General features: G+C 33.4%; 1 protein-coding gene across 1 annotated transcript; it reads right to left on the reverse strand.

Annotated features, from left to right (window-relative positions):
- Positions 1-4,636: 4,636 nt before the first annotated feature.
- LOC120278737 (protein MEMO1) lies at positions 4,637-9,902 on the reverse strand. The gene is made up of 8 exons (XM_039285464.1): positions 9,668-9,902; positions 7,055-7,139; positions 6,909-6,977; positions 6,170-6,282; positions 5,763-5,874; positions 5,543-5,686; positions 5,013-5,187; positions 4,637-4,925 (listed from the first exon to the last, which is right to left on the reverse strand). Exons 1-8 carry the CDS (start codon positions 9,753-9,755, stop codon positions 4,776-4,778), a joined length of 936 nt encoding a protein of 311 aa, XP_039141398.1. The 5' UTR covers positions 9,756-9,902; the 3' UTR covers positions 4,637-4,775.
- Between the last annotated feature and the right edge of the window lie 2,291 nt (positions 9,903-12,193).

Here is a 12,193-nt window from a genome sequence, read left to right on the forward strand (position 1 = left end):
CATCCCTAAGGACGGTGAAATCGTTTGCGGATCCTTCCCATCCCTCTAGCACATATGTGAATCTAAGATCAGGATTCACAACGGCAAGTACATTTTGGGTTGGGCCTTTCCGGCCCCTAAAACGGGGCAACTCATGAATTGGGACAGAGGCATCTATGTGTGTGCCATCCAAAAGACCAATACAATCCTACACAGGACAAAGAAATTTATTCTGAAACCTTAAAATTATGAATAATTCACCAATAAAATTTGTGTTAGTATCTTAAATTACCTTGAAAAAGGGATACCAATTAGGGTTGGTTTCAATCTCGGGGTGGCAAGTGCCATTAGGGGGTTGAACATAATCATCGCGCAATGCGCACACTGCTCGTAGGATATTATTAAAGTACCTGCTAATTGTTTCACCGGATCGAAGAAACTCTATGCGCATGGTCCTATTCTTGGTGTTGTGACCGACAACATGTAAGAATATCGCAAGTTGTTCCTCAACCGAGACATGTCTCGTATCCACAAGGAGGTGGATGTCACGCATAACAAAAGCCAAGTGCATGAAAGAGCCTACATCCATCCTAAGGTAGCTAACACAATAGTCTCGGTCACCCCGCAATATACGGTTCATGTGCCTCTTTCTAGTTAGGTCCCTGAACAATGAAGGAATGGGACACCTTAATGTCCTAGGAATGTGCAACTCTTCAAATAAAACGACAACAATGACAACAACTGTTGCAAAAGCTGCGGCGAGGGGCCTCGCGTGTTCATCTAATGCCCAACTATCCATCTACACATTTTATGAGAAAATTATGATCCACTTTTCTTATGTGATCTACTAGAAATTAATGACATAACAGTAAAATATGAATATGAAACTAAGTACCATAACTACAGAGCCATGTGCAAAGGAAAAAAAACATACACACATAAATCCACAATATAGCAAACATGGTATGAACAAGGTTAATGTTCTGTATAGGAGTTCGATAAATGATATGCAAAACCAGTGTATAGTGGGAAACAACATGCAAATATAGTTATTAAAGAGAACACCATCATGAGAACATTATCAAAATATCGACAAACATTTCACAGTCAAAGCTGGATATTGTTGTCAGAACTGGGAAGTAATATTAATAAAAAAAGGAACAATCATGCATAGATATTAAATACACATGATAAATGGAATCCAAACAGCAGTTAACAAATGGGAAAGACCATGCAAATGTAGTTATTAAAGAGAAGAACACAGTGAGAACATTATCAAAACATCAAAAAAAACATGTCACAATTGAAGCTGGAGATTGTTCACACACCTGGAGAGTAATATTAATAATAATAAAAAAAAAGAACAAGCATGCATAGATATTACATTCACATGATAAATGGAATCCAAAAAGCAGTTAACAAATGGGAAAGATCATGCAAATGCAGTAATTAAAGACAAGACCACCGTGAGAACATTATCAAAATATCAACAAACATTTCATAATTGAAGCTGGAGATTGTTCACAAACCTAGAGAGTAATATTAATTAAAAAAAGATCAAGCATGCATAGATATTAAATACACATGATAAATGGAATCCAAACGACAGTGAACAAATACAAAATTCTGAAGTTGATATATAACATGTAAATGGTTATGCGAAAGGTTAAACTAATTGTACCAAAATAACCAAATATGTATAGAGAATATCATGTTGGGAATAATATAACAATTTACAGGAAACACACAAACACAATAACCAAGAATCATGAAACCAAAAGTTATTAAACACTGATAATGGTCGATAAGATTAAAAGTGGCATACATAAACTGTGTGCAACTAATTCAAAATTTATATAGGAAACATGGCATGGAAATCATTTGCATCAATGTAACAGTAGATAAACCAACTAAAACAACAAATAAACCAATGGAAAAAGCATATTGCATCAATTTAACAGAAATGGAAAAAACATGTAAAAAAGGATTTTAAGCAGTAAAGGCACAAAGCAAATCATAGTCATGATCATCATATAGGAAACAAGAACTTGCTAGAGTATCATGTGACAAGAACATGTTTGGTTAAGCATAGTAAACAGGGAAATAAGAACATAAATCACTATCCCATAATAAAAAAGAAGGAAAAAATAGACATAATTGATGCTACAGTAGACCATAAAGAAGTACAAGGTAAATAAACATAATTCATTTAATTACCACAGATATATAGCAACACATCAAAAATAAGCTTAGTAAATGCTAATCAGTGACAGAACATCAAAAAAAAAGCAAAGATAAATGACTGTAGATCAGTTTAGTAATTGCAGATCTATAACAAAACATTGGAAAAAGCAAAGAAAAAACCAAAACATAAGTGGTTAGATCATTTGCAGATCTATAACAAAACAAAAAAAAACCAACAAAAAATAACTATGAATGGCTTCATGTGTCACAGATTTCTAGAGAAAAAAACCAAACCATAAGTGGTTAAATCATTTGCAGATGTATAACAAAATAAAATAAAATAAAAACATAACAAAACCAATACGTTAACGAGTAAATCATTTCCTATATAGCAGATCTATAAAAAAACAAAAAAAACAAAAAACCAAAAGGTAAACAGTGAAATCATTTCATGTATACCAAAAGTATAACAAAAAAACCAAAAAGAAAACAAAAAAAAACCAAATCATAATTAACTGTAAATTCGTTTATTTCCCAAAAATTTTGTGGTAAAAAAATAAAAAAAATATTAAACCAAAGTGAGGAAACAAAAACGAGTGCAGGGAAAAGCCACAATCCATAGTAGTATGTATACATATATAGATAAATAAATAAATAAAAAAAAGACATCAGCATGAAGACCAGACAATACTACACATGGATTAGAAAAAATTGATTCGAGAAACATGCGTGATGAAAACCCATAACAGATCTAACAATGGGACGGGGGAGAGACACGGTGAAGAGGATGCTGTCTTCCTAACATGCAAAGAGAAAAGAACAAACTGATGAAGAAACTGTGACCTCCTCAGGAGAGACGAGAAGGAATACAAGAGACGGCCAGTGAAGGATTCTAGGCAAGAAGGGGAGAAGACACTGGGAAAACCCTAGCGAGGCGGTGATAATATCAAGGTCACGTGGGTTCGCAGGCCGGAAGTGGAGACCTCAGACAAACAATACAAAAAAACACCGAAGTGCGACTTCAGAGTTTTTTTTCTCGGAAGTCGAATGGGGGAAGTGGGGGCATATTGGAAGTGTCACATCATCACTTCCCATAACACCACATCAAAGCAAACAAATGGAAGTCAAGCTGAAGTCATGACTTCTGTCACTTCAGCCATAAATGAAGCCAACCAAACACGCCCTAAATATACCAATGAACAGGGTGGAACTATATTGATTTTTGTGGGGTCAAATGACCCACAAAAATTTTGGAAATATTTAAAATATTATATATATATATATAAATTATTTTTTTTGAAAATTTGTAAATTGACCCATAAGATTAAAAAATTAGGGGTTAATATGCAAAAAAAATATGAAAACTTTTGGGTTATTATATAAAAATTAAAATTAAAAAGAACCATATTTTTTTTAACAACTTAGAAAATGTAAAACTGAAATCATTTTTTTTCTTCATTATTATCAATATTTTCAATCTGCTCTCATATCATGTTACTTAATTTTTTTTTTAATTCAAAAATTAAACTCTTGATCTTGATATGATTTTTTTAACCATACAAACTACAACAAATAGTTTGATTAAATTCTTATATGAGTTTAAATTTTTAGACTTTTGAATTAATTTTCTAATATAAGTTTTTAAACAAAATTTTTTGGTTTTTTTATTATTTAAAAATTTATATTGTTTTAACATAATAATTTTATATATGCTTGTACATAAACATGTTTCTTTTATATCATACGTAGTGGTATTATACTTATATATTGACACCATTTAATAAATTGTCTGGCTCCGCCACTGCCAATGAAGACCTAAATTTTACCGGACATAGTTCTTCTAAGCTTTTCCGGCCGAACAACCCGGGCTTCAGTTCGGGCTGCCACCATGTGGGTCCGGCCCTGATTACGACTATGTACATAAATTTTATAAAAGAATATGCATGTCATTAGCATTGGGACTATACGGGGAAAGTCTAAAGAATTCCTATTAATATATATATCTACATCATGGTTCAAGATTAAGCTTTTATTTATTCGCTTTAGTTATAGATAAGCTAATTAAATATATTAGAGATTAGATCTCTTGACGTATGCTAATGTAATTTTAATTAATGAAAGCAAGAAGAGTGCTAACTTAAAAATGAAAATGTGGAAAAACTACTTTAAAAACCAAAAGTTTTAAGTAAAGTAAAATAAAAACCAAAATCTTAGTGGCAGCTTTCCGAATAAATGATCATAAGAGAGAAAGATAAACCTATAAACTTTACATAATAATATAACACAGCTTAATTTTTATAGTTTTTTTACCCTAGTTTCACTGGTTACAAACAAAGAAAGCATATTGTTAAAGAATCCGGTAATTATCGATCCTCAAAACAAACACTATAAATAAAACTATACAAAATAACTCCTTAAACATAGAATAATTGCATCACAACTCCACAAAATTTTAATATCATGGTCATGACCATCAACAACATCAAAGCTGAAATTTTTCTTTAAATATAGTTATTGATCATCAAGTTAAAAACAAGCAAACTGTTTATAAGTTCATATTAACTTAGTCCAATATATTTGCACACAATGTGCACCAATTTCACAAACCAAAATTAGTTGCAATTAGCCATTTCCTCATCATCAGCCAACTTTGCTGCTGCTGAAGCATAACTTACACTGCTGTCTCTCATGTTCCGGCACTGGCTCGATTGCTCGTACTGTAGAAAATTAATGTTTATTTTCATCGCACTGTTCTTCAACATCTGAAAAATCAAACAAGAAATTAAATTCAAACACGGTTTTCGCACAAACATGAAAAATGAATCGTGAACACGAGTAATTGTATGTACATGAAGAAATACGCTGATGGGATGGCGTCCGCAAATGGTGTTGTCATACTCTTTGAGGTATTTTTTGAAGGCATCAGCATCGCCTGTCTCAATGATATCCATTCCCATACGATCTAAAGCCTCGATGGACTTGTGAATAGCACCGTGTTTCTTGTCATAGTAAGTATAGCTAAACCTACAAAATGCCTAAAACTTCATGACCATTTATCGGAGAATGCAAAGCATACAGTTCTGTCAGTTTAATGAATTCAATTAAAATAGAATCGACTGAAAACAGCATTATAATCTTATGAACTGGAAATTTTTAATTGATTCAGTTAATTCAGTTGGCTTAATATAATTAAAATACTTCAATATAAATTCAAATTTTCATAGTATAAACAACATCAAAGGACATTAATGCAAATAACTGAATTACCAAAAAAACAAGAACCAAAATGACTGAATAATCACTTGATTGGTCAGATTAATTCGGTTTAAATCAAATAGCGCACGTACCTACAACACTACAACAATCAAAGATTGCATACCTGTACCCCCAGTGGCAGAAGTCTGATGACACGGAAAAGAAGTTCTTGGGGTCATCAACGTACTTTGCAAGCAATCTTCCATACATGGCTTCACTTTCTGAACTCAGAGCACCAACCAAAATAGGAACGATTTTCACTGGATGACTGCAATATAAACCAAAAATAGGCACAGTTTATACTGAAACATCAAGTGCCAAAGCTTGGTTTATTGTATGTTTACCCATGAAACACTTTTGCAAGGTACGGCAAATGCATCTCCATGCTATGTTCTGCTTCATCTTTATTAAGATCCATAAATTCAAACTTTCCTGTTGCCTGAAGCTCTTCAACCACTGAACAAAATAAATGGGTATTTGACGTTGAGTGATGGTTTATTATCAACAAACTAATTCAGATAAAGGGAAAATATCACTAACATCAACTATAAAGCTCAGAAGAAAAGACTAACATACATGAAACTGAATACAATTTATACAGCTAACCTGACAATTCAGTAGAATTAAATAAGTTCTTTCTGATTGTCATTGGTACTAAACTCAGTCACATGAATGAAATACTATGCTATAAATACCACAAATAAAGAAGTTTTATATAATTCAAATTTAGAATAGATAACTCAGACTGTACCTTCCAAGTCTATTGGCAAGTCTCCCAATGGTGTGCTATAAATTGTGGCTTTTGTAAGAGCGCAATTTGGAGTGTAATAGTGATGTGATGGACCAAGAAGAAAAACCCGAGAACTGAGATATGAAATAACTTTACATGTTAGTTCTATCAATAGTGTGTCACCAATAACCATTAAATAGTGAATGAACCAGTGGCCAAAAAAGTTCAGTCAGCATTAAGAATCAGCCAGACTAGTCTCACCACAAGTCTGTAACATCTGTTATAATGATATCTTGAACATAACCATGAGGACATAACATTATCTAAATGTTTAAAATCACTTGGCCACATGACATAGAAAAAACCAAAGCCTGTGGACCATCAAATTACATGGTTATCAAGATTTTCTTATTTTGATTAAGGATATATATATATATATATATATTTGTGAAATCCAGGGCAATAGTTTTACTCCACAGAAATACCTTTAATTCTTGAATATAGCATCTCTGTGATATAGGAAGCCTTTTCCTTTACCAAAGAAATGAGAAGTTATATGAACAAAAAGGAAAATTCAGTTGCAATTTCCAATTCACATATTCTCGCAATCAGGAATCATAATATTATTGCATATCATTCACAAACTAAAAGCACATTTATTTGGGCAAACTGTATCTGGTTGATAGTAAACAATGAATAATATAAGAGTAACCGACATGCTTGAAATATTTATAAAAAAAAAAAAAAGAATTTCACTTACAATTTTGTTGGATCTATGTTACCAAATGCAAAAGCTGCGCAGCGACCAGAATAAGAGTAACCAGCATGCCTGGGAATTACGACAACCAGAAGAATAATAAGTTTCAAGGATACTAACCACTATATCAATATTGAGCAATGACTTACGGTGCAATAACACCTCTGACATCAGGAGATTTGGTTAGTTTAGATGCTTGAAGCCATGTACCAAGTTCCTCTTCTAATTTGCTAGCTGTGTGCAGTCAAACTCATATCAGAAATTCATAATGCCATATTAGAATTAGGCACAAGTTAATGAACCTAGACTTTTCATTGTCATGATGAAAGTGTGTGTGTGTGTGTGTGTGTGTGTGTGTTTATGTTCCAGATCAGAACATTTGTCATGTTGAAAATGGAGTAAAACATTACATATATTTATATTGAAAGACCACCATCTTTGTTGCCAGTACAATGTCATTTTACCATGAACTTTATAATCAGATAACACAAGTGAACCCCTCCTAATAACATGTAATAGCAATGTTGAAAAGAGCCAAATGATGTTGCATGGTCCAAAAGCATTACTAAGAAGATAGGCTCACTCACATTTAATTAGCAATATACATAAGAATGTTGAGGTAATTATGCAAAAATTAGCATGACTAAGCTGGTACAATGTGATAAAAAGGAAATATTCAATAAGAATTATGCATTGAATTATCCAGTCCAGTATGAACATGCAGAGTGGTGAGTAATGAAAGATATACTAATGATGCAGAACTCTCACTTATAAATAAAGTAAAATGGAAAAGAGGGACGAAGGATGCATTGGCAAATATAAGCTAGAGGATTTCTAAAAAAAATTCTATTAATTTCGATCTTACTAGGTATGACTTTTAAAGCATTCATATGGTCATCTAAAAAAATGATGATCACCATAATTGCTCATTGCTTCATAAATACCATCACTTTCTATGACTATGCTTCTTTACCTAATGATGATATTTTTAATAGCTGTCCTAGCCCCTGCCACATCATTCGATACAAGGTAAAAATAATGCACTATAAAAGAAAGCTTCTAGATAGAGTGAACTATGCCCTACAAAACTTGCTCAATCCAATAAGAAGACTCAGGCATTAGAGCTAACAGCATCCTCACAGAAATAGTTTGATAAGGAAGGTAATGCTATAATAATAAATATACTATGTCAAATGCCAACAATATTTTGGCATTGAGCTTAAAGCTATACCTGTTAGGTGCTCAAATATTATATCACGGGCAGATCAAAAATTGGTTATCAAAATAATCAATTAAAAAGAAGTGTCATTAAGCATGTAAATATGTGCAATCACATAATCAAGACCATATTGATACAACTGATCTAAATTCTAGTAGTGTCTAGTTATCCAATTATACATGTCAATAAGCTTGACACTTACTTTCATCCACTGATCAAAGATCATCATAGCTTAAATAGAAAAATGGTATGAGAAATCTCTATCAGCATACATTTTGCTAGTTTCACAATCATATTCAGAACTACATGCACAATCTATAATATTTGATGCTCCCATTGCAGCCTAATCCAATCAGACATCAATATTTTTATGCCAATTGCAACATGTAAACATTGAAAGCAGGATAGTTCAACAATTTTGACCTTTAATGCAAAAAGAGGAGAATTAGAAAGGTTCACACAGAACTCAACAGGATACTTTGACAGTTTCTTTCTCATATGCGGCTGGCAAAAAATGATAAATGGCCTATAACAATTCACAATACATCACAATATTACTCTTGGCCTAGCAAGTAAATCCCTTCCCTCAGCAATGCAAGTAACAGTCTACACTTATTGCTATAAAATTATTGTTCTCTACCCTCTTATATCTCAAGGAACACAGACTAAATCCCTATAGCAAAAGTTTGTAAGTTCATGTCAATCTCTCAAACCTAATCTAGTTCTGCATAATAATCAACCTTCAACAAAACAACTAACTCACAACCCTGACTAATCACACATGTTAAGAACCATCTACTTCCTCCACTGAATTTCTTCAATTAGAGGTTTTTATTAAGGGTGGACACATTTAGAAATTGCTGGTGGTTCTCACACAATTTTCCACAAAGTTTTTATTCATGATTCAGACTCGAAAGTCATACAATTCCAATAAATTAGCAAACACTAAACCACTCCAAAAGATATCTTCACAAAATTTAGCTTTCAGTCCCCTATCAACAGAAGCAAGTAAATGACTAGCTTAAACTTCAATTGAGATCAAGTACACCAAACAATCTAAGGAAAAACAGAAAATATTATTTCAACAAAAAAAACCATAAAATCACAACAAAACTAAGAAGTCATCTATCACCACCAAATGATTCAAGCACCAAAAAAATACTATTTCAAATAAATTAATAAACAGTAAATCACTCCACAAGACAATCTTCACAAAACTTAGCTTTCAATCACCTAAAGATCAACAAAAGCAAGTCAATGCGAGCAAAAAATTCACTAAAAATCAACTACTCCAAACAAAGAAAACAAACCGATTCAACCAATTCACCTTTCCAACTAAAAACCTAATTCACAAAATAAATTAACAAGCACCAAGCCACTCCAAAAGACCCCTTCACAAAACTAGTTACTGACGAACCAAAAACTCAATTAACACCAACTACTTCAAACAATCAGAAAAAGAACCAATTCAATAAAAAAAACCACCTTTATCAAACTAAAACCAAATTCACAACAAAACTAGAAGTATTGATGAGAATCTCACAATTGTCAGTGTACCAAGAGCCAGCATGACTCGCCCTTCGGACCCTCTCCGCTTTGCTTTGCTTCTCGGAGGTTGAAGACGAAGACATTGCCAAAGAGGAGATTGAGATTGAGATTAAGATTGAGATTGAGAATCAAAACGAAGAACCCTAAATTCGATCAATTTGCGTATCAAATCGAGAATAACTTGAAGGAATCCCCACAAAAAAGCAAAGAACCAAAAAAAAAAAGCGTTTGAGTTTGTGCACAAACTCCGAGAAAATGATGTGAACTGTGGTAGACTTTAGGAACTTACAATTGCCTCTGATGGTTGCCACGTGTCAACCAAAAAATATTTAAAGTTTTAAACTGAAAAAAAAATACATTATTATTATTATTATTATTATTATTAGATAAATGTATAAAAAATATTTTTTAAAACAATAATTTTCAATATTTGATTAAAGGGAAAATTACTGTTCGTCTCTCGTAATTTTCAAAACTTCTCAAAAACCCCTCCTACTTTTACACACCTAGGATAGCCCTTCCGTTAGTGTTTAACTTCCCTTTTACCCCCTACCGTTCACTTTCAAATTTGTCCATGTTGTGAAATCTCATTTTTGGCTTTGAAAATGGTGGGAAAAAAAAACGCCAAATCACATCATGTCCAAACTTTACAACAGATAATGAAAAAGTACACTCCATCTTCAAATGAATCGTAATCGATCTAGTTGTCGAGATGCATCGACGTGCCATCATCAAATCCCCATCGAAAACGAGTCTCGTTTGAACGAATTGTCTAGCGTGGCGGTGGCGGTAGCAAAGAGTTATGGTATCCCGCATAAGAATTAACTGACGACGACATTCTCGCGCTGCATACATAAATATCCCGAACACCCTGCTCGTAGATGATCAATCTCGATCCACTCGCTTCCCTTTTTCTGATATGAAGCGTTAACCCGCTTGCCGGACTTCACACCATAAATGACAAGGAAGAACCCCTTCCCATGGACAACCACCCGCTCGCTCGTCGTCCTCCTCTCCTCCTCCTCCTCCTCATCTGCTTACAGTATGATATTCACTGAGTCGATTTAAAATTTGAAGATCATCTCTATCTTAAAGGATGTCTCTACGATCCTCCTCATCTTGAGAATCAATCACCGTAATCACGCAACAAGTTAAACTATCTTTTCGCCCAAGTCGAAATTCCCGCGATAATCGCTTAAATGCGAGGATTCCCCACTGCTGGACGACGGTAAAGCAATTGCTGAGCATTTCGACTTGGGCAAGAAAAGAAAAGTTTTCACTTATTGCTTGATCATGGAGGATTCTCTAGAGAGGAAGATCTGAAAAACATCCTTTAAGACTGGAGTTGATATTTATCACTGAGAATCGTTCTTTCCCTTTAAGCATGTTTCAAGTAGTGTACAAATATTACTTTCGTGTTTAACTCTCGTGATTTCCGCTTAAGTCGGACGCATGACACATCGATCATAGACGTTTTTATGAATGTGTTTGCTTTAACCTTTAACGTGTTGCGCTTTCTATGTTGTGCTGTTCAAGTTGACATGCGTGTTATGCAACCGCCGTGAAGCATTCGAATGGCTGATACTTGGTGAGTCAAACCCGAAATCTTAATAGTAGCGATCGAGGGTCGACTCATGAGTGTCCGAGGTCCGAGAAGACGTTGCAGAATGTTGTAAATGTTGTACATGTTTTATTTTTAAATGAAACAAGCTTTTATTTGAGGTGTGAACTTCGATATTTAATCGGATTCTCCATTAGTAACCGTTTAAATATTTTAAACAAACAAACTTATTTGAGTGTCAACTTGTGATAACTTGTGAAATTTAAACATGATATATAGTAAAAACAATTTGAGAAACAAAAAACGGCATTATAAACAAAATAAATGTTAAACAATAATCGATTTACTCTTTAAAAAATGACAACGGTGTTTAAGCAAATACATAAATATGTTTAAACAGATGACTCGAGAGAGTACCTGTGGATGTTTAAACAAAACAAAATGTTAAACAATAATCGATTTACTCTTCACCGCGATGTCAAGTGAAAGTGATTCAATTTAAACAATAACATATATTTTAAAACAATTAAATCACTATATTGAAAAAGGTTTACATATTATTTAATTGATATAGAATTTATTTAAACAGATAATCGTTAGTTTAAATACCATATGTATCGCTTAAACATAAAAAGCTTTGACGTTTAAACGAGACCCCATGATAAGTGAACTTTCTTTCTCAAGCGATGACAATATGGCTTCCTCGCGACATCGACATATATTTCCTTTTTGCCTGGATGGAGGGAAAAATACCGCCCTAATCACATCACGCCTAGTCTAACCTTTATGCGTACAATCGCACTTTTTGTTTGCCTTTTCTCACATCGTTCTTTCTTTCTTCTTCTTCTATCTTCTTCTTCTTCTTCTTCTTCTTCTTTTTGTTCTTCTTTTCATTTGGTTTGTATGATTTGGTTTTCGGTCGATATATTATGGAGAGTTTTTATGGTATTGCTAGATACA

This window comes from Dioscorea cayenensis, chromosome 16 (genome assembly GCF_009730915.1).
Source record: "Dioscorea cayenensis subsp. rotundata cultivar TDr96_F1 chromosome 16, TDr96_F1_v2_PseudoChromosome.rev07_lg8_w22 25.fasta, whole genome shotgun sequence".
In the NCBI taxonomy this organism is placed as follows: Eukaryota; Viridiplantae; Streptophyta; class Magnoliopsida; order Dioscoreales; family Dioscoreaceae; genus Dioscorea; species Dioscorea cayenensis.